The sequence below is a fragment of the Crocodylus siamensis genome, chromosome 2 (genome assembly GCF_052110815.1).
Source record: "Crocodylus siamensis isolate JL-2025a chromosome 2, ASM5211081v1, whole genome shotgun sequence".
NCBI lineage: Eukaryota > Metazoa > Chordata > Crocodylia > Crocodylidae > Crocodylus > Crocodylus siamensis.
Window position 1 is genome coordinate 280,163,557 of NC_143396.1, and position 27,168 is coordinate 280,190,724.

At 44.4% G+C, this 27,168-nt stretch overlaps 1 protein-coding gene across 3 annotated transcripts in view; it reads right to left on the reverse strand.

Moving 5' to 3' along the window:
* NUDT14 (nudix hydrolase 14) overlaps window positions 1–23,622 on the reverse strand; it is a 91,475-nt gene extending 67,853 nt beyond the window's left edge. The window contains exons 1-2 of one of the 3 annotated variants that reach the window (XM_090034169.1): window positions 23,432–23,552; window positions 3,522–3,657 (exon numbers count right to left, since the gene is read on the reverse strand). Coding sequence is in view for 2 of the 3 variants with exons in the window: in XM_090034168.1 (XP_089890294.1) it covers window positions 23,432–23,512 (81 nt within the window). In the remaining variant the exon portion in view is untranslated. Of the gene's footprint in view, window positions 1–3,521; window positions 3,658–23,431 lie in introns of all 3 variants that reach the window. The other 2 variants (XM_090034168.1, XM_090034170.1) reach the window with 2 other exon arrangements.
* Between the last annotated feature and the right edge of the window lie 3,546 nt (window positions 23,623–27,168).

A 27,168-nucleotide genomic window follows, 5' to 3' on the forward strand; every position in this document is an offset into this window, starting at 1 on the left:
AACATTCATCAGGAAGGTTTCCTGAAATTTCAGTCCCAAATTGAACATAGATCAATCGCACTCCATTATTGTAAACGGTCTCCTGATTAGGTCAATCCCCCCAGAGATGAAGGAAAGATGCCTGCCTGGACCTGAGCAGAGATTTTAAGCCAGGTGTCCTGTATCTCAGAGGCATTAGTTAGTGAGCATTTTGTGGTGGGCTTTTTTAAATTTCTTCCATTAGAGCTGTTCCACTTTGTATAAATAATTAAATATTCCTGAGACAGAGAGACTGACACTAAAGTACTTACAAAGGAGACATGGATTCATCTCCCTGCTCCAATTAATATTTCCTTAATTATACAACATGGAAGAGGTCCAACAGGAAAGTCTGAGAAAGACCTACCTTCTTATACCCAAGAGGCTGGTGGTTATGACAGCTGCTTGGGGTACAGATCTGGGTTCAAGTCCCTGCTCTGAATTCTTTCAGGTAAGTGCTATAGTCTCTGGGCTACTGGCTAAAATGTCTTGATTGCATCCCCCTATGAAACAGGAAAACTTTCAAAATCATGACATTTCTTGCAGGAACATGCTTTAGTGCCAAAGCACAGAACCTACTCCTGGCTGAATTTCAATAAGGTAAAATTGTCAAAACTGTGTAGGTCCCATGGCTTTCAAAGGGGCTTCAGCAATTAAGTGAAACTAGAACTCAGGTCCTTTTGAAATTTTTAACCAAAAAGAACAAAAGGCAAAAGGGTTGGACAGCTTGTTACTTTATGTTTCTTGTAACAGGAACTTCTGCATCAGTCTTGTCTGTTTCCACTAGCAGCATATTCCTTTTGAATGCAGAGTTACAGAGCCAAAGGGTATCCCTGGAGCATCTCAATAAGTGATACCTAATGACGGAGAGGAAATCATTGTGCATCTGACATAACACATTAAGATCAGTAAGAGATAAAACACAAAGCGAGCGAACACCAGCTAGGCACACAAATAAACAACAGTAAAAATGAAATATGTCTGCATATGTGATCTTAACTTTCCCCTGCTAATATCTATTTTATCATCAGTTTGAGGTGATAAAACCTTCCTTCCAAACTTTTGAGATGAGGTATCTCTTTGGGGCAATACAAAAGGGACTGAACTCCGTGCTGCCCAAGTTATACCCTGAAATGCCAGTGATTTTCCTGATGCTTCATGGTTTCACAGTTTCATGCTGTAAGAGAATAATACACAAAAGAAACTGGAGATGCAGAAAAAGACCCTGAGTCCCTTACATCTATAAGTGTATGTCTACATCTTTTAGTGTATAGTCATGCCGTTAATGAGGTGCTAAGACCAAGGTAATTAACTCAACCAAGAGGCCAAGTCAATTAGTCAGCTCATAGTGCCTCATTAAAGCGGCTATACGACTTCTGGATCAGGAAATATTACATGCACCATGTTGTGTTTTAGTATGGCATTGTGGGACGTAGTCAGTGAGAGTCAGACATGCCCTAAGTATCTTCCCTGAGTTTTGACCGAGACTGTCTGGATTTGAGCTGGCACAGCTGAGAACAGCAGAACAAGAAGCAGACATGAGGGCTGTCCACAGAGTGAGAAGGAACTTGAAAAGTATGGGTCCCAAGGCTGCTATCAGTATAATTTCTCCTTTCTTTCCTTTTACTCTGCCATGCAACAGCTAAATTATGTGAGAATGGAAGACAAAAATAACCGAGAACACAGTAGAAACACAATTTATGTCGACATTTGGATAAAATACTAACAACAACCAATGCCAATTTGCTAACAGTTCTCATTATTTTTATAGTAATTATCCTAACGAATCCCACTACACCTTCACTATGGCCTGATTAAAATCCTTCTTCAACTGACAAGAAATCAGCAGGGAAAAAAGTTACTCTGGCCACTCGAATATAGTACTGTATTATCCAACTAATTAAAAGCCTTTAAAAGCCCCAGGACAGGTGAGGGATGGGTCCAGTTTCAAACAGCTTTGCTGTAGCCAATATGCTCTGTATACCATTAATCACTAAATCATGTGCAACAGAATGTGGACTGGGAAAAGCTTATGTCTATTATTGTATGTTGAGCAAGTATTAACAAAGCTGAATTAAGAGAGAGTGTTTGCAATATGTAATCTTCTTTTACATTTTGAAAATCATCTTGTAAAACAATCAAGATGAACCATGCAAATCTGGTTGATAACCACATTATTTTTATTATTCTTATCTGAATTCTAATAAAGACAAAATGGTTTTGGATGAACAAGTTAGTCACTGCAGGAAATATATAACTCAATGAACAGTACTTTGTATCACAAACTTGTTAACACTGGTTCTTTTGTTGGTCTATACCAAGATTAGCAAAGGCCTGCAAGCAACCTGCGAGGAGCCCTTAGTTCCTTAGTGAGTTCCAACAAAATTGGGAACAAAGTGAGCCGTAGCACCTTGGTGTCTCCATGGTGCAAGGGAGGTAAAGAAGGCCTCCTCCTCCTTTGCTGTACAGTCCCACGGGAAGCTCAGCCAAACAATTCTACCCCATGTCCTTTACTACAGAAGGCCTATAAAACGTCAGTGCATCTCTTTAGCAACAGTGATTACTGGGAAAACATCAAGCCTGACCTCTACTGATTTTCCCACAGACTATCAAGTCTAGTTAAGATTTCAGTCCTTATCTTCAAAACACTCAACAGGCTGAACCCAGCATATCTAAAAGAGGCTAAAAGCCCAGAGATGAAAAATGTGGTTAACCACTGTGCTTCATGGGCATAACAAAAATGTCTACCATAAGAACCAATCTCATCCGTGCAGAAAACAAAAGGTTATTTTCCCTGGCCTGTCTGAGACGGTGGAATGAACTTCCACAAGAACCAGCAATCGTCACAAGCCTTCTTGCTCCAAGCTCTGCTCTGGTTTTTCCCTAACAAGCACATAGCAGCACGCACATTTTATAATGCACAAACCCAAACAAAAGCCTACGGTTGTGCCTCTGGGGGAAAGAATGAAAGAGAAAATGAACCAAACATGGCAGATGTTCATTGCACCATTTAGTGCACTAAAGGAAGGCATCTAGCAACTACAGAGATATAGTGTTGAGAGCTGTATAAAAACCTATATAAAAAACACAAATAAAAGGCGAAGTGAGGCAATACTTACTAGTCTTTAAACTCTTCCTTTTCACTTTATCACTGTTTATCCAAGAGTTTCTTTTTTTAACTGCTTTAGTTTGTTTTTCTTATGGTGACATTTTTTCACTGATTAGTCTGTTGTCAGCTCTAGGCTGCTGGGTCTGATTAGATCTTTAAATTCTCTTTCAGAAAACAATGCCTGCTTTGGAAGTTTACTGCCATGATATAACTCTTACATTATTAAACCTTCCCTGGGGACTGCCCCTTGGTGCGGTAAGAAGGCTCGTGAGTTCCAGTGACCCTGACCGCGCGGCCCACAGGAGTGGCAGGGGCTGATGGGACTCTCCCATGCCTGGCAGGTCAAAGGATAAGGGCCACGTGAAAAGCAACAGGTTAAGAGGGAACCACTTACCCTCAAAAAATGTTACAGATACATAACAAGGTATCTATTTCAGCAAACAGCATAATCGGCAGGGATGATGGAACTTCATTCAAGCTCTGAGCAATATCTGAAAGTGCAGGAAGGCTTCAGATTCAAGGCTGATCATCTGTTATAATGGGACAGAGAACTAAGATGAGGATATATCCAGAAGGATGTGATCCCACTCACTCTCTCCTATAATAAGCAGGCCCATTTCTGCACCCTATGAAGATAATGGTCTTCTCTCATGGTCCTTCAGTTGACTTACAGTCTAAGCACTGCAAATCAGAGCGAACTACTGACACCAAGGTGCAATTCGGAAAAAGCTAGAGCCACAGATTCATTTTTAAAACCAATGTGTATGCTGCAGATCAACCAACTCAGCAACCACTCCTTTAATTTTTTTAAGTCTGAGTCAACCAAGTAAACACTTTTAAGTAGTGGCAATACTAAGAGTTTCTTCATCCAGTGCTGGAGGTTGCTTTCCCATGAAAGCTGTCTAGTCACCTGCTTATTAATTGAATCTCAATATTTTACAAACACTGCAAACTTCAAAATGCCAAAAGCAAAAAGCCTTAAGTACAGTAGTAATTGTACAAAACAATTACGACAGACCTAGAAGACTGCTGAATACTACCATCCTATGTTGCTGCTTCAACTTCAATATACTCTCAAAAAGCTGCCATCATAACACAGATCTATACTAAAAACTAAACGAAGCCTGAATCACAGCCAACAGCTACCAACTAGAAGTGTCTTCATGTCTCGAAGACTCTTAAATATAGTAGTATTTTCAGCATAATGTATTTAAAACATTATTTAAGAAATACTACTTTTTTTTGTACTTTCTCCATTTATTGGCTGCATGCTCATATTGCATGTGGTCATGTCAGGAGGGCACTGATGATCCCAATAGCAGTATAAATTCTGATCATTTTTATTATAAGCCACCCTGAGCCTTAAATGTAATAAATAATTCAGTGTTTGCTTTTTGACAAAGATATTTGTTAGATAAAATGTTTGGGAATTTGTGTAAATAAAAGTTAAGGGGAAAATACAGTGGGTGAAACCCTTATTCCACTGAAAATACCATTAATTTTGATAAGGCTATGATTTCAAAAAGTGTATTTATATAGCAAGAATCACAAAATTTGGCCCTTTATGCAAGTTACATTAAGCTCAGCAAAACATCCTGTTTACTTCCATTTCAAGTTCACAAAAAAATCACTATAATTGTTCCCCAATGATAAAATGCCTGGCAGGGAGGAACACGTTTTAGAGGTTCAAGTTACAATCAGAGGAGGTTGGTGGGATTATAATTAGTTTCACACAGATTTCCAGAAAACATTTACACATCAAGATGGGAGAAGGGTGGGAGAGGAATGATGATTAATCACTGATGTTTAACTACAACGTTGGATAAAGTGACATAATTTTCAAGGTAGATAATTATTAAGCTCTTGATGCAAAATGTTACCAAAGTCTACTGTAATCTAGTTTTCATTAATCCACCTTCCTATTTTTTATTCTAAATGTGAGATTGTGTGTCATTGGTTTTTAAAGACTTAAAGATCTTTATGTAGTAAGAATTTAGGACTTTCAATGCACGTATTGCTTCTAACCAGCAAATATAAAAAAAGAAAAATCAGTGAAATAGCCATACCTCATGCTACGATCAAGAGCTGTTTTCTTCATTAAAAACATGGCAATGGCAGGTGCTGATATTCTAACAAATCAGCAATGAATTAAGATTGAAATCACTTTACTGGAGTATTTTCTAATTGCAGGATGGAGCAGGAGTGCAAATAAAATAATGCAATATGTTTTATCTGCTTATCAATGAAGTCTTTTACAAATCATTTTGTGTTTATACAGTAAAAAAGTTCTTCAATGTTATGTTTCTTTACTGAATGTACAGGTTGATCTGAAACAGTCTTATCTGCCAGAGCATACATCTTATTTCAAAGAGAAAATTCAGACAGTTAAACTCTGCATGGGAATGTTAATTTCTATATGCGCAAAATCTTTTTTTTTTCTCATTGAGAATATATCAACTGTATAGCTCTAAAAGCATGTTCTGTAACATACAAAGTGAAACTTTTTTTTGGAGAGGAGATGGGAAAGGATGCTGAAAGAGCAGGATCCAGATGTAATTCTTACATGATTATTGTGTTTGATATATAAAATATATGCCTTATGGTATGCACACATGCTACATACTTTATACTGCATTTCATAGAGACAACAACGATAGTTAGCTATAGAAAATAGATAAAGTTCTATCTTCAAACACATCCCTGCATATATGCAAAACACAGCCATCCAAGCTTTTATTTTGCATGTTTTAAACAATGTTAATAAATGTATTTCATTCATGCAAATGTGAAGAACTCTAAAAATAATACCAAAGAATACCAAAAAAAAATGAAAACGGTACTTAACACTGGCTCCTCAGATGACAAGCCATTAAGCTTTCACCTTTAGGTAGTTATGATGACTCTGATGTCTCTTTTTGATATCTCCATTTTTAATTAGAATCTTTAATGTGTTTAACAAGCAATTCTTCCATCAATCTTTGATGTATTTTACTTGTAAAGCAATGACAGTTTGCAGTTCAGTCTCCTTAAAGTTCCAGAGAAACCATTTTCCACTCACTTGCTTTGAAAGCCATTAAAATAACTTGATGAAGAACAGCAGCAGGGGGCTAATGGAAGCCAAGGCTTAGTAACAATCTTTAGATTTTCTCCTAAGACTTTCTCACAGGCCCTCCTTACAAAGGTCCTGAGGACCTTTCATCCTTCCTCCCCTTCCCCCCACCAACAAAATCTGAACACAGCTGACAGATGCAACTAGCTCCAGGATTTGGTGTTTTCTTAATTTTACCTTTACCTTCCGATTTTAAAAGGCTAAAACATTATCCATTTCCATAACAGACCAACTCTTCATTGTATTATCATTTGAGAAGGCTGGAAACATGGAAAGACTCAAGCAGCTTTGAAACTTCTCCTAACTTACCTCCTATTTTGAAAAGATAAAGGTACAAAGCAACACATCTGCTACCTAACCCACACAATGGGAATGACAGCTTGAACTTCTGAGTCATTCATTTATCTGCATGGCTGGTTGTTAGTAAAGTCTTTAAGGAGCCCTCAGAATGAGAGCCTCTCTATACATTAATGATAATATTTTAAATACATAGATATATCCCAAAGAGGTAAAACTGTCAAATGATCTCTAAGCAGCCTGTACAAGTGATGAATCAAAAAGCAAACTGGAGCTCCTCAAACTGTGATGCGATTCAAATTTAGTGGCTGGGGGTATGTTGGGAAGTCTAAAACATACTTCTAGTTTGATCGCCTATGTAAGTCCACTGTGTTTGTGTTCACCGTTAAACTGGAGCGCTTATTTTATCTACCAGTATGATCTACTTAGTACAATCCTTCTTTCCAGCTACTTTTTCAAGGGAATTTCTGGAACAGAGGAACTCATGCTGCTACTCCATTCAAGTTACAGTTCATAACGTTTGGTTACAGGAGAGGCTACTCTATCTGTAACAGGGCCCTGGGCCACGGGCACGCATCTCAGCCCTTGGTTTCTTCAAAACTGGAAGACGTATTTGCAGTTTACATGAGCAAGAACAAGAACGTAACTGGGCAAATGACTTCATGTCTCTAGCACAGCAGTAGATATCTGGGGCCCGGAAAGTCCAGATCTCTCCTCCAGCTCCACAGCAATGGCAGGAGGAAAGGATGTGTCCTGTCCACTCCCATCTAGGAGAAGCTAGGGGAATCTCACATGCTTGGTATACTGTATTTTGAGTTTAACTGCTATTATACTGGAACTCTTGTTTAAAAATAATGCTAGCCCAGAGCAACAGTCCTGGACTGAACAGTTGCTTTATTACCCATTGGCTCACAGCTTAAAACTGTTATACAGTATTTGTTTTGTTCTGCCTTAGTGAACCTCCAACGGAAGCACAGGAATGGTAAAGCCAAAATTCAGCATCCAGTTTTACTAGAAGCGACGCAGACAGTATGTCTGACAGTCCATGGACGCTGACTGACTGCTTTCGTCATGACCAAAAAAAAACAGATCCCACAAGAAGTGGAAACCAACCAACAAAAACCTGCACTTCTGTGGCACCCCCCCACCACCACCCAAACTGAGAAATAAGAAATTGTGTATTATCTTTACTATGTTCCAACACCAGGTCGTAGAATATAAAAAATGAAGGGCTGGAAGGGACCCTCAAGAGATGAGCGATCCAGAGTACTACATGACATATATCAAGTGTATCGCTCTACCACTTGAGCTGCTCTACCTTCAAAAAAAAGGACCTACAATATTGCTATTGCTTTATGAGCAAGTGTACTGTAGTTTGTTATAAGGACCATGAAAGTACAGACATTTAATAAAGTCAAAATCATCATGTGTACACAATCCTGAATCAAGTATACAGGTTGCAGCTGTATTGGTCTAGAGGAAAAAGCAACCAGGGCTTGTGGACAGAGGCAAGATCTTTTATTAGACCAACAAGATTTTTGCAAAAAAAATGTCTTAATTGCAAGCTTTTGGGCACAAACACCCTTCATCAGACACCAGAGAAAAAATTGCAAAAGTTCCTGGGTAGAAATGAAAGGTCATTTCTGGGGAGAATGTTCATTTCTGCCCAGGAGAACTTTTACTATCTTTTCTCTGATGCCTGATGAAGGGTGTTTGTACCCGAAAGCTTGCAATTAAAGAATTTTTTGGGCAAAACTCTTGTTGGTCTAATAAAAGATAACACCTTTGTCCACAAGCTCATGATTGTTCAGTCATGAATCATAACTTTTCATGAAGAAATGTTTATTTTCTGGACGGGGGAAATCTTTCCCATATTTATATTCAACATTTTTATGCAAAGAATATCTCTCACCTTTAGGAGTTTTGCCTTCATTTCCCTATAATGTATTCATCACCACTCAGCACATCTGTCCTAGCAAATCCCATTTCCTGTTCTATTCATGAGGCTCAGCAACCTGGAGCTTTAGTGATTGCCGCCACGCTTTTCCCATGGCCTTCTCACCTCTCAACCCCCCCACAAGTACCCAGCTCCCATTGTTTATCATCTGTTCTCCCCTGCTGCAAACTGCTGTCAGATGTTCACTTATCCCTAATCTTACTCGCTGCCTTTGATATTCTTTCTAATCCAACAACCTGTCAACTGGGGCATCAGCCCATGTCCAGACCAGCTGCTTTGTCACAGGCCCTAAGATTCCCTCTCAGCTTCACGAGGCATTTAAAAGATTTTGACACAGCAAGCACAATGTGAAACAATAATTAATGTTGTTTTGATCAGCGATCATGGCTTTAGTGTCACATTAGTTGACCACTTTTTAAAAAAATCTGAATTGTACTTTGTTTAAACTTCAGTCTTAACAAGACCTTGGGCAATGTTTAAAGGACAAAACTTTCGAACGCTAAGTTCTTGGGTGCAGGGCAGTTTTGTTTTACTTGGTCAAAAACCATGAAGGAAAGTAAATTCACACAGACAGAGAATCTAGTCAGATGGTTATTTTGCATATCCTGTTGACTAACAGAAATATGCTTATGCAAAGGCATCATTTTACAAACAGACTTTTCAAAACAAAGAATTTAATGATTGAAGAGTTATAGCTGCTAAACGTGACTCATACATTTCAAATATGGCCAGGAGTTTAAGTGCAATTTCTTATTAAAACTGTATTTTCAATACATTATATGAAGGTAAAAATATGCAATGCTGTCCTCTCAAAGATCTGTTTGCCCACATTTAAAATTCTACAGGAAATTCCCATTTTGAGAAGATTTTCTACCTTCCATAGTATTCAGATTTACTGCAAAGGCTTTTAGACGGCTACCAGCCATCTGTATTAAAATGTGCACCATGTGTACAATGCTACATGTCACTGTTAGATAACTGATTCAAATGACAGAATTTTTAGCACAAGAAAAGGTGGTCATTTTACATATCTCAAATTCTCTTTCTGACATCTATTTTTATTCTTGATTGAAAAATTATGCAAACAAGTACTTAGCAGTTAAAGTACATGATATGGGTCTGCTTCTCAAACCATGCTGTAATTATAAAAACAATCATGGGTCATAATTTAAACAAAAGCAGATTAAGCAAGGATTGTACAAACATGTGTCAGGGGGATGCTACATGCATCAAAATGCCAGTTATATTTGACACTACAACTTAAATAAAAAATTACAGCACTAAACGCCTTAAATTAGTTTATTCATTCTGCACGTGGCTATTTTCACTCTTAGGACTTCTCTACACTCAGAAAACTTAATCCAAAGAAAGTAAAGCTGTAGTTGGAAGTGGCTTAGTTAAACTGTATGACATCGTGTAGAGAATGTGCACTTGCAACATTAAAGTGGTCTTAAATCAGTTTAACTTACTGCTCCCTTAGGGCTTCTCTAGACCTGAAGGCTAACACGGATTAAGGTAGGGTATGAATTTAAAGTCCAACAGCACTTTGAAAATGGATTAGCTATGTAATAACAAGACACTCCCATTCTAGGTCTGATTGTTACATGGAGTTCATTAAAAACAACATAATGTATAGGCAAGCCCTAGAGGCAATTATTTTGAAAGGGAAGAGCCTGAGCTAGCCAAAGCAGAAGTGTGATATACATTTACTTGCACTCAGCTATAAGGTTATTTCTCAGTTATTCTAATCTTTGGCACCTAATTTGCAGAATAACTGCAATATGCAAATTCACGTGCCCTAGCTACTAATGGCCTGTGGCCCTTAAATAAGAAGATAGTCTTTTCTTAATCAGTTCATTTCTAAAAGGCAGCACATTTTAAAAAAAATCTATATACAGCTTGTACAGGCTCTGTACAGCATTGCTCTTTTAAACTCACACCTTCTCTAAATAGCCAAGTTCCTGAAAAAATATGCTCATTTTTTAATACAGTTATCACCTTTCTAATTTGAGGCTGCATCCTGTTTGTAGCTAAGCAACATGGCAAATGAATGCATTTCCAGTCTATACACCTTGCAAGCTCTCTCAGGTAGAAATGGTGTCTTCTTACTTTTATATAAAGTGCCAATCATTCTTTGGAACTATACAAACATGCAATAATAACAGATGGAGTTCAATCATTTCTGTTTCATTTGATTGCATATATGAAACCATTTGGAGCAAGGTGCTCAGTTTAGGATGATACCAGCTGCTAAGAATTTGTTAACATTAAAATAAAGGCTATGAGTAACCTAAAACTTCAGATTTCAGTCATTACCAATTAAATCTCCCTATTTTCAACCATCAGCTTTGAAACGGCACCAGGTTGGACTGTACATTGCATGAAAAAAAATATCAGTATGGTCTCACATTTATGAAAAAATACCTTGTTGTTTTCCTTCTGACACTTGTCTGATTTCCTAAATTTTCCTTGCATTTCCTCCCTGCAGCAATTCCCAACCACTCTTCATGAACTGGGAATTTGTAATTTTTTGCATGTAACATTACAATCAGTGGTAGAAGGCATGGAGAAAATCAGATAAAACATACAGGAAAAATATTCTTCCTTCAGATTACTGCTTTGCAAAATTAACTGCATAATAAATGCATTATTTGGGAAGTTACATCTCACTAGTAGACTCTTTGAAGATTTAACAGGAAAGTACTGCTTGTTTGAACACGTTACTTTAAAATCTGTTTATAACTTGAACAGCAGCATTTTAAGTGTCAAACTAAAAAGAATGTTCTTTGTTTATAAAAAAGCAGACTGAAGCTTCTGAGAATGCTTTAGACAGCTGGCCACACTCACATTACTATTTCTATATAACATTTTTTTGAATGTGAAATTAGCTTGTACGGTGCAACAACATCTTAGTACTCTTTTCCCCCCATCTTCAGCGTTTTGGGACATAGGCCCCTATACTATTCTGCCCACATGGAACTCATTGCTGAATCAGGATCTTAATCCTTACAGCAGCCCCGAGACAGGTAAATCTCACACCCTGCTTTAAAGTTGTGAAAACACAGAGATTAAGTGGTTTGCTCAGGTCACACGGAAGTCAACATCAGGTCTAGGATTAGAAACCAGAACTTCCTGGTTCCCAGTCCACTGATTATACCTCCCTTCCTTTTTATATGGGGTATTTTCTGCTCATTATACAGTAGGTCCAAGCCTACAGTATTCTTTAAAAAAACTATTTTAGAATGATCTTAACTTTCACGTGTAATGCTTCTATTCTCTTAAAACCAAAGACAAATGTCATACTTTAAAATGAAAGGGTAGGGGGAGATCTTTTTTGCCTATGTTCAAACCAGAGGTAGAATGTGAACTTTAATCAGTAAAGAAAAATGTGATGCACTGAACTATCTTGAAGATCTGGAAATAGGGTGAAGGCAACTTAAGTATACACTAAGTTTCTTGTTACAATTATTGGCCCTGTATCTAATTAAACTGAGCTAGATCTTAACCCTATACCAAGTTCTCAGGTATAGCTTACCATTATTCAATAGATGCTTGCTCACTATTCCACTCTAGCACAGGCTTGAACATATATACTGGGAAATTTAAAGGCAGTTAAAATTAGTCTAGCCAACGTACTTCCAAAAGTTCTTTGACAGATCATACACTTACAATTAAATGGGAGGAAACTGGGATGAGAGCACTCTTGTCAGAACAAGCTTCTAAAACAAAGCCACAGAAGGAATCAGAACTACATCCACAAAGGGACTAACAGCCAATTTAGGTGCCAAATCCAACATATGGCACAACAGAGAATTCTCCAAATGCCTGCTCAGCTGCTGCTGAAAGTTTCTTAAGCACCCACAAAACAGCCTCAAAATCCTGACATTAAGGTGCGCAGAGCGCAGGATTCTCAAAGTGGGTGTTCCCTTGCCTGTATTACCTGTAAGGCCCAATCCAGTAAGGATTCCTGCTGCAGACGCAGATGTGCATCACATTATGTAGGTATTAGGATGCTCTCCTAAGCTGGGATAGACCCAGGTGTAAATCCCTGCTCAGCTTGCACTTCAGTATTAGCCAATGTTAGCTGGAACAGCCGTTTGCAACATGAATTTCCCAAGTAAGTGAGTTACACTCTGTCTTTCTCTGCCCCGCTCTCTCTGGCCCAATTAATAATTGACGACGTGTGCAAAATGGAACAGTTTCAGCCAAAGGGTTTGAAAGTGATTCACCCCCCAATACCAACAACTTAGAGGCTAGGACACTTTCCTGGGATACAAGAAACCTGAGCTGACGTCTACTCCAAATCAGGTAAAGATCTGAAAATTGGTCTTCCACTTCCCACATAAGTGGTCCAAGTGCCAGACTACTGGGCGTAACAAAGCTGAGTCTTTATTCTTCTTTTCTCATTGGTTTTCCACGATAAAGGGTTGACTTCACATAGAACCTCACATAAGAGGGTCTGCAGTTAAGATGGGTATTTCTTTGTGTCCTGGTGTTAAATGGCTAACTATCTTTGAGAAGCAAGGTTTTGTGGTGATATCTTTTATAGGCCCAACTATTCAGTATAGTTGGGAGAGATGTTAGACAAACTTTCAGTCACAAAGTGTCCTGCTTCGGGGCCCTGAAACAGCAAAAACTGGTGTATATGGACAGTTAGGGCAATTAATTCAATTAAGATACCGGGACCTGAAGAACAGCACATTGTGCTTGAAAGTAGGGCTGTGCGAAGCTTTGGGTGCTGATTCAATTCGAAGATTTCCCCAATTCAGTGGCCAAATCTCCAAATCTGAATTGAATCAAGGGACCAATACACAAGTCCGAGTCAGTTCAAGCTCTCTGAATCTCTGGAAAAGAATCGGAGAGTTTTGGCGATTCGGGAAGTCCCCGCCCGCTGCAGCACGGAGCTGGAGCCAGACTCAATGCCAGTAAGTAAGGGGCATGGGAGGGGGGCTGAAGGAGGGGACCAATGGGGGAACCCCTGCTAGGCCCCATCCCCTGCCTGCTCCCCCAGCCCCCCTGGCCCCCGCTCACTCCGCCTGCCCCAACTCCTGGTACATTAAGAAAAAACCCCCATTCAGCGGGTGCTGCCAAGCAGGGGACCATCCCCACTGCTTCACGCTGCATGGGGGGCTCTGCCACAAGCCCTCCAATCCTCCCCCGCTGTCCCAGCCCCCTCCCCCACCCCCATGGCTGCCCCACCCGGCCCTTTAAGAACCCCTCCTCCCCCCCCCGGACTCACCGGCTCCTACAGCAGCCTCAGGGCTTTGCGGGGGGCTCGTGGAAGAGCCCCCCAATGTGGCTCCTGCACTCCTCCACAGCCCTTACCTATGACTGCCACTTGGTAGATCAGTTAAATCTCTTTGCTGGTTTGGACCTCAGACTATGTCTATATACAGAAATACTGGTGGCAGACTGCAGCCACCACTGTCATCAGACTCTGTGCCATCAAAGTGCTCCATTCAGTGGCACTCAGCAGCTGTCCTGCCAGAACGGGAAGTGCACCCTGGAAAGGGAACTGCTGCTGAATAGGCTGAGCAGTGACATGACAGTGCAGGAGTGTCTACTCACAAATTCAGCCAGCTACTGGGTCACCTTAGTGAAGCCTTAGTCTACTCCGCTGCTTGGTACAACTGCGTAAGCCAGGGGTGTCAAACTTCTGTCCTGTGAACTGATTCTGCCGTGCACGCTGGGCCCCAATAGACACGGTCATTGACACCAAGCCCCCAGATCTATGCTGATGCCCGAACAAAGCCGCATAATACTGCCCATCCCTGCCACTTAAATGTGGTCCTGTGCCACCACAAATCCCCGTGCTGCTACCTGAACATGGTTCAGTGCTGCCACCCAGCTCTGGACCCAAGCTTCTTTCCAAATGTGGATGCACCGTGACTGTAGTTGCTGCTGGCCCCACACATCTAGCCTAGGAGGAAGCCCTGTGGTCCAGATCCAACCCAGGGTCTCAGGTGAGTTTGATGCTCCTGGCTTAAACAATATTATTCAGTGCATTCTTCTAGTTAGCAGAAAGAAACACCCAGTATAGCGATATAGTTATGCTTGTTGGCAAAGCAGTACATTTTAACGAGGGTTATTCTATCCAGTGACAATTAACTGCACTTTAGTAAAATAACTAAAGTACAAAGAAAGATTAAAATCAGTTATTTAAAATTGGTGATTTAAATCAATCCACCCTGCTCTGACTCCCCCCATTCAATTTCCTGCTTTAGCTTTTCAACATCTTATATAACTAATTTTAAAAGTACCTCCTCCACACGGTCATATTGCTTAGTTAACAAATGTCTCTGAAGGAACAAAAGAAGGGATAAGGGGGTGAATTAGAGTAAAGAGAAGAAGCCTAGCAGCACCTGCTTTAGGATAGATTTGGATTCTGCATTTCATTACAGCCATGGAACTGTAATGACCTAATGGCCTTCGCAAGGCTAGTAGCTGACACTATACTGACTGCTATGGTATTCTCAATTAGAGAAACTGGTTTTGTACCAATACAAACCTATTTGCCATACACATGCTGCAGAGAAAACATATTATGTTAGAGTATTAGGGAGACTAATCTGAGTGTATCACTTGCTTGCATTCTTTAAATTACTGAAGGTTCTGATGCTCAGGGATCATCTAAAAGATAATTAAAGGGAATATTATATGGAAAAGGATTTCCTATTACTATTTCCATTGCTTCCCTCATAGAGGTGGTGCCTTACATGACAGTTTCATTACATTTGATGATCACCTGACTTCACTCTGTTTACTACAGCCATACAATTGTGAGCTGTGATTTCATGTGCTGTTTGCAGTAAAGTCCAGACTGATTAGTACTTGAGTGTGACCCCCCCCATGAAAACCAAGTTACAGCAGAACGTGAGGTTACAGTCATTTAGCACAAGCCAACAGTGAGTTAATGCTTCAACCCCAGTGGCAGGAAACAGTCTAATGCTATCTTTCAGGTAAGATGGTGAGTCTCAGCCATTTTAGATGGCGGACTCTTCTTAAAAACTGTTTTACCACTGTGCATCTCTATGACTCTGTGTTATGTAAATTATTATTTTATTATATATAACTACAGCCACTCCATAACCTCTCCAATAGCCTAAGAAATATTGCAGTCATTCCTCATTTTTATTTGTCTTCCCTTCTTCTTTGTGTATTTCCCTTTCTTCTGCTTCCCCATTCCTTTTCGCAGACCCCCTAAGAGTTTACCACAGGCCTCAGTTTGAGAAACACTGGGACATAACACCATGACTCTGGTCACCTACGCTCATTTACAAAAAGCCTGTGGTAACTGCTGACAAAGATGGATATGTTTTAGACAATTTCCAGTTCAAACATAACTTTTCACCTTCAATTTTAACCCAGCATTCACCTTTACTTGCAGCCCTATGCTGTTATGTATAGTTGTGCACCATTAAACATGGGTTATGGTCTACACCAGAATGGACTGTATTTTAGCAATGGGTGGACCAAATGATTCCTGTTTGCACAGACACTTTTAATTGCTCGATGAAAGGTGTTGTGTTGACTGACTGATATCAAGGAGAGAGAGAGGTGGTTAGCCCTGCTAGTCTGAAGTTAAGCAGAAGGCAGGGCAGGGGGGCATCTCAGAGGTGAACTGAGTGGCATGAGCTTTCATAAGTGACAGCCTGCTTCATCAGTTGCTAGGAATGGAAAGCTCATGCCTCTCTGTACCAGTTAATCTCGCATACTGAACAACATCTAATAACAGAACAAGCCAAGTTTAGACCAGGCAAGTCCTGCACTGGCCAAATACTAAATGTCACCCAACACATAGAAGATGGATTTGAGAAAGGGATGGTAATAGGTGCTGAGTCTGTAGACCTATCAGTGACATAAGACACAGCCACCGAAACCTGCTTGCCAAAGTCTACAATATGATGCCTGACTACCACTTAGTGCAGCTCATCCCACGTCTTCTGGAGAACAGATGTTTTTATGTAGAACTGTGCAAGAAACAGAGGTGCTAGAGATGACAATGAAATGGCTTCGCACAGGGTAGCATGCTAGCACTAATCCTTTGCAACATATATAATAATGACCAACCCATACAGAATAATACGAGGAGCTTCATATTTGGTGATGATCTATTCATTGTGTCACAAGAGAAGGACTTTGCCACTGTTGAAAACAGACTGATGTGCACTGAGCAACCTCTCAAATTATTAAAATAAGAACTAGCTTTGTGCCAAGCCAGCCAAGACACAGGACACAGCTTTTCACCTATGCTGGGTTGGGCAAAATATGGCCCACAAGACAAATCCGGCCTACCAAGTTATTGGATCCAGCACACAGGTGGGCGCCTACCAATTGACTGCATGCAGCCTGTGGCTGCCCCCGTGGAGCTCTGCATAGGTCCAAGCCCCACCTGCTCCCACCTGGGGCAGCCCATGCCACACTTCTGCTTTGGCCTGGGCCTACCAATGGCCTGTGTCTGCACGCACAGCTTCCCAGCAGGGCTTCTCCAGATGGGGCTGTTGCCACAGGGGTACTGCTTGGCTCCCCCTGCCTTCAGCGGCTCATCCTCTTGCCACTGATACACGGCTTCAGGAAGCAGGCAGTATATGGAAGCAATGATGGCCATAGGGACATATGCCAGGCACCACACACCCAGCCAGGTGGCTCCTGCCACAGCACACAGACCTCCAGCTCCAGACTGCTTTCCATTCACTCCACCTGCCTGACGCGAATGGCAGGCACCACCTGTAGGTGGCTGAGTGGGTAGAAGGCAGCTAGGAGCTGGAGCCCAGCACGCTGAGGCAGGAGCTGTTTGACTGCAGTTTCCCCTTCTCTGCCTGGCTTGGCATGTGGTGCCCGACATGTCCCCATAGCTGCCGCCCTTCCCCATGCTACCTACTACCCACTGGTGCAGCAGGGGCAGGAAGAGGAGGAGGAGCTCAGCACTACCTGGGCAGCTGCAGCCGCATCGGAAGCAGTCCTTCTGGGAACTCTGCATGCTGGCTGGGGCCGTCGGTGGGTGTGGGCGGGAGCGCGGCTTGGGCTCTCCCAGGCAAGCTCTGCTGCGCCCACCCCCTACCTCCACCCCTGACTGGCCAGCTCCCAAGACCCAGAGCACAGGCAGCCCCCCCACACATGCGCACACCCCCACCCCCCCGCAATATACAAAAGTAAGACTTTACTTTGAAATATTATGCAGTCACCTCTATATACACTACTCAAAAACACACCAATAGTGACAAAAATTATTTTTTGAAATAAAATTAAAATATGCTACAGTAGATGTTTGATTTTTAGTATACAATTTATTTTTATCTATAATTTGTTAAAATGATATCTTCTAAAACATTTTGTGTGTGCAGCCCTCAACAGCTCACCAAAACTCAGTAAGTGGTCCTCCACTCAAAATAACTGCCCACTCCTGACCTATGACAGAGAAGCCAAGCAGAAATTAAACATCATCTGGGATGGAAACCCACTAGCTGATCACCCCAAACCCTGTGCACTCAGGGGTTATACTGGACCGAATACTTACCTTCAAAGCACGTGTAGAGAAGATGAAAGGGAAAGTCAGTACCTGCAACAACATACTTTGAAAGTTGGTCACCTCAAAGTGGGGAGCAAACCCAGCTACATTACAAACCACTGTTATTGCCTTATGTTACCCCACTGCAGAGCATGCATGACAAGTATGGGAACAATTAGTTCATGCCAAGAAACTTGACCCAGCTCTAAATGACAGTCATCGTGAAATAACAAGATGTCTAAAGCCAATGGTAAAGGATAGCCTGTATTTACTGGATGGCATTGCACCACCCGATATCAGAAGAAAGGTAATGAGCCACAAAGAAAGATCAGAGCAGATGAAAGACCTCAGGCGTCCACTCTATGGTCTCACAGATGTAACTAAACAGATTAAAGTGTGAAAGAGTTTTGTGAGCAGTGTTGTGCCACTGGATATGACAGCTGACAGGGTGGGACGATATTATGGAAGGAAACATTACACGCAATCAGGTGCTCTGAAATGGATCTGGAATGCCAAAAGTACTTCCCAAAGGGGTTGATCTAGACTGGCCAACATAGTGATTCCTGAATTGCCTGCACATGCAAACTGGAAAATCAAAAACAAACATGATCAAAAGGACCCACTGTAATGACAGAAGTATATGTGAGTGTGGTGACACAAGTACATGCACCTGCTCATTTGCCGTCTCTTTGACCGGACCTGAATGAAGAAGGACCTTGCTGCAGCAATGGAAAGAGCCATCGCTTGTGCCCGATACTGGAAAAACACCTGGTTTATGACAAGGACACAAGAAGACATCTCTCATCCTAAAAACAGATGACCGGTTACCAGAGATATGGAGTTTTAATCTGTGTTCCTATGTACAAACTTATTGTCCCATATCAGGTACCTATGAATATGTTCCACGTTTTCCATTTTTACTTTTGGAAAAAAAATCCAGGAATTTTTCAGGGTTTATTTTCCAAACATAAAAACCAAGTTGAAATTGGGATAAAAGGAAGAAAAGAAAAAAATAGGTTTAAATTGGGGAAAATAATAATACGTCCTGTGGCAGTGAGAGGGGGAGGGGGTAAGGCTGGGACTACGGAAGGGGCAGGGGGAGGGGTACAGCACAGTCCATTGGTTGCTCCTGGGGTTGCTTAAAGGAGCGAAGTGGAGGGAACTGTCAGTGGGTGTGGGGCCGGAGGGATGCAGCTCTTGCTGCTACGTGCACCCCAGGAGGGCTGGGGGGCTGCGCCAGGCTATTCCTGGAAGGTGCATGCCCCCAGATATGTATGCAGGCTGAGAGCAGGCTGCTGCTGCAGGTTGGGGCTGGTGGTGGCACCTGGCTCTTCCCAGTGCTTGGGGTGGTTGGCAGCCTGCTCTCGTCCCGCACACAGATCCAGGGACATGCGCCCCCCCGGAAGAGCCCAGCATAGCCCCTCAGCCCACAGCCCTCCTGGGGTGCACACAGCAACAAGAGCCCCGCCCCCCCACCCCGTGCCCCACACCCACTGACATACAGTTCCCTCAGCAGCTGGCATCGGCCACTCCCAGGGCCACTACAGCAGGGGCTGGGGTGAGTGGGAACAAGCAGAGCCCTGGGGGCATGGTGCATGGCAAAGCTTGCCCCACTCACCCCAGCCCCTATTGCAGTAGCCCCAGGAGCAGCCGATGCCAGCTGCCTGCAGTTGCTGGGCTGCATCGTGCCCCAACCCCACCAAGGCTCCACTTGTCCCTACTCATCCCAGCCCCTGGGCTCCGCCATGCCATGGTGCAGGCAGCTGGCATCGGCTGTTCCTGGGACTGCTGCAGCAGGGGCTCGGGTGAGTGGAAACAAGCAGAGCCGCAGGGGGCACAGGACATGGCGCAGCTTGTCTCTGCACACCCCAACCCCTGTTGCAGCGGCCCCGGGAGTGGCCAATGCTAGCTGCGTGCAGCTGCTGAGCAGTGCTGCACCCCAAAACCCGCAGGGATCTGCTTGTCCCCACTCACCCCAACCCCTGCTGTAGCAGCTCCGTGAGCAGCTGACACCGCCTGCCTGCAGCACTGCACAGTGCAGCCCAGGGGCTGGGGGGAGTGGGCAGCAGCCGGAGCCGCTAGGGTACAGCTGGGACGCGCCCACCCTGGGAGCAATTCCTGCAGCTCCTCCTGCCCCAGCCAGTGTCAGAGCTGGGAGCCCCACACCCCCAGGCAGCAGCTTGAGCCATGCTCCACCTCCCCCATGTTGGGCTGGAAACCTGTGCCTCAGGTAACTAGCACTTTTAGCTTACTGGCACCCACAGCCATTCCCTAATCATGCCAGTTAACAGAGATTTTACTGTACCTGGTAAAACTGAGTGAACTGAAAAACAGGTGTAAATCAGTAAAAACCAAAAAACTTCAATAAAAAAAAAATCAGGGAATTTATTTAAAATGTTAAATCTGCAAACACAGAACACTACCTATGAAGTATCTAAACTAACTCTCTGCCCCAGGAAAATCAAGGCTAATTTGAACAGATTACTGCTGGAGCTACCTGTGTAAACAGTTCTCCCGGCCTGTTTTAATTCAAAACCTGGAACAACCAGCCCTGGGTTAAACCATCCTCTCTTTTGAGCGTCAGGTACCACTCTGTGCATCAAAGACGAAACAAAAATCAACAGGCACTGCAGGAACATGTCCATGCTCAGGGAGTGTATGCATGTGGCCATATAAATACCACAAACCATCATATGTTGCATCCCACACAGGGAAGACATGAGCTCTCTGAAACGGTGCAAAAACATAAGAATCATCGCTCCCAGCTTGGCTAAGGCCAACACTCAGGCTCTTCTAGGGGATCTTACTGGGGAACCCTGGGTGACTATGGGACCGTTTTCCAGTCCTTCCTCTGCACATGTCCCCAGAGCAGTTTTATGGGGTGGTATCCACTGGCTCCTTGGACATAGCTGAAGGGCAGTGGGCACTGGCCTGCTGTACTCTGCTCAGAGTCCCCCCTCCAATCCCTCATGATCAACTTATGACCCCCGCGCCTGCCCCAGTGTTTCTCTTTTGGTGCCGCCATAATAAGTTGTATGGTATCTAGCAGCTGGACTGAGAAAAAGGAGGCTTATCATTGTGAGGACCACTGTTTTCCAGGACCTAACGAACAAGCCTTAGGATCTTATCACCCTTGGGGGAGGATTTCTCTCAATTTCACCCCACCCTGGAGAGCTGGGCCCAGTGCCCACTTAACATACAGATACAGATAGATGTGCATAAGCATACATATACACGTGCTTAACATACATACATAGGACCATTTCCGGACAGCACACCACTCTCCAGTGGACAAGCTTATTTATATTCCACCCTCATTCCACAAGCAAGCCACTCAGGACCTCAGCTGGTGGTTCCTCTATGGAGCCATTGCCACAGGTGTGTATCTGACACAATTCATGGACACTCCTTACACCTGCCCCTTCTGTGAGGAGAGGGAGACCAGGCTGCAGCCCCTGCTCTGTCTCCTCCAGAACCTCTTGTTCCTCTGCACCATTTTCTCCAGCAGCACTCCCTGCACATTTTTATTTGTGCACTCCCCATCTGTGGCCCCACTAAGTCCTAGGACCTCCTGGTTAACCTCCTACTAGTCCTAGCTAAGCTGGCCATCTATTGCACCAGAAAGGAGGCTCTGGCCAAGAGGACCAGGAGGACCCCCAAGAACTGTGGGGCCTGTCCCTCACTTGCTCAAGTCTCTGGGTAGAGTTTCTCCTGGCAGTGTCTGCTAGCCTCTCGGACTCGTTCGATGGCCAGTGAGCACTGTCCGGTGAGCTCTGCTCGGTGTCTCCCCTTGGTGCACTCTTTCTGAACCTCTGACCTCTATTCCCAGCCCTGCTTCATTATCATTTGTCCCCAGAAATCAGTTGCCACTTTCCCTGTAGCCTCCCTTTTTGAGGGAGGTCTTTAGTTTTACTCAGTGGGCACTGGCCCACAATCCCTTAATGTGGCAAACAGGCCCTCACCAAGCTAGCAATATACCTAGGCAGGAAGGAGGCCCGGGGTCTCGCGGCAATGGCAGGACTGTTTTTCTGTCCCTTGTCCGATCATATCTCCGGGCAGAGTTTCACAGAGCAGTGTCCAGTGTCCTGGGAGGACAGTGGGCACTGTCTGGTGTGTTCTCCTTGGTGTCCCCCCGCAGTGTACTCGTTTTGAATCTTTCATCTTCACTCCCATCCCTATTTTGTCCCTTAACTGTCCCAGGCGATCAGTGATATGCCCTTAGTGGCCTCCTTCACCAAGTGAGGCTTACAGCTCTCCTTGGTGGGCTTTGGCCCACGTTCTCAAATGGGAATGGCAAATCAAAAGGCCTGTCCCTTGTCCATTCACATCTCTGGACAGTGTTTCACTGGGCAGTGCCCACTGGCTCCTTTGAGGGCCAGTGAGCACTGTTCGGTTATTGTGCTCGGTGTCTCCCCTCAGTGCACTCATTTTGAACCTCTGCTTCACTCCCCTCCATTTTCTTCTTTAGTTTTCCCCAATAATCACTTGATGCTCACTTTACCTTTACTTGGTGGGTAGTGGCCCACATTCTCAATGTACATCAGATAGATCTGACAGGACACCATTTGCTGGGGGACAAGCTTATACTCCACTCTCATCCCACAAGTCACCAGGGCCTCAGATGAGAGCTCATCCACAGAGCTGTCACTACAGGTGTGCGTCTGGCACAGTTCACGAACCTCCCTGATGCCTGCCCCATCTGTGCGCAAAGGGAGATCCTGGCATGCACGGCTGCAGCCCTGCCACCGCCTCTTGCAGAGCCCCCTGCTGAGGGCCTGAGAGCACAGCTCCCTGCACCATTTTGTTCATGCACTCCCCATCCACAGCCCCACCAAACTGACACCATAGTTAACCAGGAAGGAGGCTCTGGCTGGGAGGACCCCTGAGGACTATGGTGCCATTTTCCTGTCCCTTGTGCGTTCACATCTCCAGGCAGCGTCCACGGGCTCTTTGGCCCATTTGAGGGGCAGCAGCCGCTGTCTGGCGGGCTCTGCTCAGTGTCCCCTCTTGATGCGCTCGTTTTGAAGCTACGACCTTCGTTCCCATCCCCGTTTTGCCTTTTGTTGTCCCAAGTGATCACTGATGTGCCCTTAGTGGCCCCCACCACTCAGAGGGGCTCACAGCTATAGCCGGTGGGCTGTGGCCCAGGCCCGGGTGCCACATCAGGCAGCTCGCCCGGGGCCTAGTCACGTCTCCAGGCAGAGCGGCACCGGGCAGGGCCCACTGGCTCCTTGGGCACGTCCAGGGGGCGGTGGGCACCGCTGCCCCCCGCTCCTCTCCCTTCACCTGTATCAGGGAATCACGCGAGAGCCCCTCCGGCAACGGGGGATGAGGGGCGCACGCCTGCGAGTGTGTGCGCTGCACACCACATGTACACACGTACACACACAGCGCGCAGGGCGTGAGCGCGGGCCCCGGGCCGGCCGCACTCACCTGGCGGTAGCGCAGGCGGAAAGGCCGCAGGAACGGGGAGGCGGCGCAGGGCCGCAGCGACAGCTCGTCCACGGCCTCCATGCGCGCGCCGCTGCCCGGGGGGGCGGGGCCAAGGAGCCCGGACACTCACCGCCCCGGCGCCGCCACGCCCCGCCCCCCGCCACGGGCACCAGCGCCGCCGGGAGCGGCCTCGGCCGCGGCTCCGGCCCGTGCGGGGGGGGGTGTGCGCGCGCGTGTGTGTGTGCGCATATATATTTGTGTGCACGTGGATATATGTGTGTGTGTGTATGCATGTATATGTGTGTATGCATGCATATGTGTGTGTGCATGCATATATAGGTGTGCGTGCATAGCTACATATGCGTGCATGCATATATGCGTGTGTGCATATATGCATAAATATCCACATACACATGTGCATATGCCCACCCCTAGAGTGATAGCTATAGATGCACATGTATGTGTTTATATGTGTGTATATGCATACATGTATGTGTGTGTACATAAGTGTATATCTACAGAGGAACAGATTATACACGTGTGTGTGTGCATTTATATGTACCTCAATATATAGATATACATACATGTAAATGTATATCTGTGTATGCATGTACATATATGTGTATGTATGTATTTGCATATATAGGCACATATACAAATGCATATTTATTTATATGCCTATATGTATATACACATGTATGCATGTGTATATATATACACCTAATGTGCCCACATGTACATGCATATATGTGTATATTGCACGCACACACACATCTGTCTATTTATTTAATTACTCCTCCCCTTTAAAAAAAAACAACACACCCCTGAACAAGGTTATGAACATCTGTGTCTTCTGTAGGGTGTGGAGGTAGCAGAAATCTGGCTCACAAAATGCCACCTCCCTGTTTGTGAGCTTGTTCTAACGCAAATCTTCATGGAGTTGACTTTAAAGATTAGTAAATTCAAAACCGAAGGCTTTTGGATTCCTGATATTTTCTGAAACGTGTGTAGGAAGCCAGGAGTATAAGCCCCAGCACTGCTGCAACGGCTTGCGATTTTGACTTCACGCAGACTGCACATATAGCTCAAGCACATGCATAAATCTCTGTAGGATCAGGCCCATATTGATAAGTAATGGCTTGGTATTTTTTATTCATGCTGTGTTTTCGATAACAAAAATCAACTGTGCATAATATTTTAGGAAATCCAATCAGTCAGCTGAGATTAACAAAACCTGCAGCATGTATTACAGAAAACAAAAGCGTATAATTCATGTCCGCGTGCTAAATTGTATACACTAAGTATAAATCTAGATAAGAAGATTAAAAACTAATTTTTTTAATCCATACTAGAATGGCAAAAGAACTATAGCCTCGAATGTAGCTGGACGTGTGTGAGCAGATATTTGCATCCATTCAGACTGCCGTTGGCTCCATTTCAGCTATGTGCAGTCAGTCACAAGGAGCCAGGCCAGGCCGATCTGGTACCATCTCAACCAGTACAGCCTGTTCCACGGTCCCTGCAAGTCAGTGGCCATCCATACCTGGAGAGATGGGCACCACCAAATCACTCTGCCTGAAGAATCACCAATGATGCAACTCAACTAACCTCAAGGGTTGTTACAGCATCTAAAGTGCCCCAATAGTTGCAGGAGCCATGGGACTGACTTGACTTGACTTGCAGTCAGTCACAGGACGTTCCACCTGTATGTATGCACTTGGAGAAGTGGAGCCTAAATTACTAGTCCTCTGAATGGTGAATAAGTCTACTACGATAAGTATAATAAAACTCACCAAGAGCCAATATTGCCAATTTTAGCAGTTTTATTGAGAGTTTTGCAATATGTGGTATTTTTCTTAAAGCACTAGATTCTAGAGTCAAATGATTTTGTGAGATCCTCAGCGCTTATTAAAAACGTAACAACTAAATACCTTTACTTGAACTTCTACAAATCCTAACACTGCATCTGTGCAGACAAACAGACCCATCATTCGCACTCAGACCTTATGCTGACACAGGGGTCAGTTCCTACAGGCATATATACCATGTAGATGCAATTACAAGATTGGAGCCATAATACCTGCTACAATGAATAAGAATCACAGAATCATAGCAGCCGGGTCAGAAGGGACCTTGAAGATCTTCAAGTCCGACCCCCCGCCTGGGCGGGAGAAAAGACTGGACTCAAATGAGTCCAGCCAGGTAGGCATCAAGCCTCTTCTTAAAGACCCCCAGGGTAGGAGCCAGCACCACTTCCCTTGGAAGTTGGTTCCAGATCCTAGCCGCCCTGACCGTGAAGTAGTTCTTGCGGATGTCTAATCTAAACCTACTCTCCAACAACTTATGTCCATTGTTCCTTGTTATACCAGGGGGCGCTAGGGGAAACACTGTCTCCCCTAAACCCTTCAGGTCCCCCCTAGTGAGTTTATAGACAGTCACCAGGTCCCCCCTCAGCCTTCTCTTGTGAAGGCTGAACAGGTTTAGGTCCCACAGTCTTTCAATGTAGGGTCTGCTCTGTTGTCCCTGGATCATGCGAGTGGCCTCCTCAGGACCCACTCCATGTTGTCCACATCCCTCCTGAAATGGGGCGCCCAGAACTGGACGCAGTACTCCAGCTGCGGCCTGACCAGCGTTGCATAGAGGGGGAGGATCACCTCCCTGGATCTACTTGAGATGCACCTGTGGATGCACAACAAGGTCCGGTTAGCCCTGCCAACAGTGACCTCGCATTGTCGGCCCATGTTCATCTTGGAGTCATTATTGACTCCAAGATCCCTTTCTGCCTCTGTGCTCTCAAGAAAGGAGTTTCCCATTCTATAAGTGTGCTGCTGGTTTCTATTGCCGAAGTGCAGCACCCTGCACTTGTCAGTATTGAAACTCATCCTGTTTATATTAGCCCACTCCTGTAACCTATCCAGATCTTGCTGCATTCTTTCCCTCCCTACCAGCGTGCTCACCTCACCCCAAATTTTGGTATCATCAGCGAATTTAAACAGGTTGCATTTCACCCCGTCATCCAAATCGCTGATGAAGAAATTGAACAGTGCAGGCCCAAGGACCGAGCCCTGGGGGACTCCGCTGCCCACTTCTCCCCAGGTTGAATATGACCTGTTCACCATCACCCTCTGAGTATGACCCTTCAGCCAATCTGCAATCCATTTGACTGTGTAGGCATCAATGCCACAGTCGCCTAGTTTTTTTAACGAGGATGGGGTGGGAGACGGTGTCAAAGGCCTTGCTGAAGTCTAGAAAGACTACGTCCATGGCAACAACTGCACCCATTGCCTTTGTGACCTGATCATAAAAGGCAATCAGGTTGGTCTGATATGACCTGCCCCTAATGAAACCGTGCTGGTTGCCCTTGAGCATCATCCCTGAAGCCGGCCCATCACAGATGTGCTCCTTGAGGATCTTCTCAAAGAGTTTCCCAAGGATACTTAAGGTAAGACTGACGGGCCTATAGTTGCCCGGGTCCTCTTTCTTCTCTTTTTTGAAGATGGGGACCACGTTAGCTATCTTCCAGTCATCCGGCACCTGGCCCGAGCACCACGAGCGCTTGTAAAGCTGTGCCAAGGGCCCTGCAATAACCCCAGCTAGCTCCCTCAACACCCTGGGGTGGAGAGCATCTGGACCCGCTGACTTGAACACGTCCAGCCCCTCCAGAAGCTCTCTAACCCGGTCCTCCCCCACCTGAGGTCTGGAGGTGTTCCCCTCAAGTCCATCTGGCATCCCAGTGG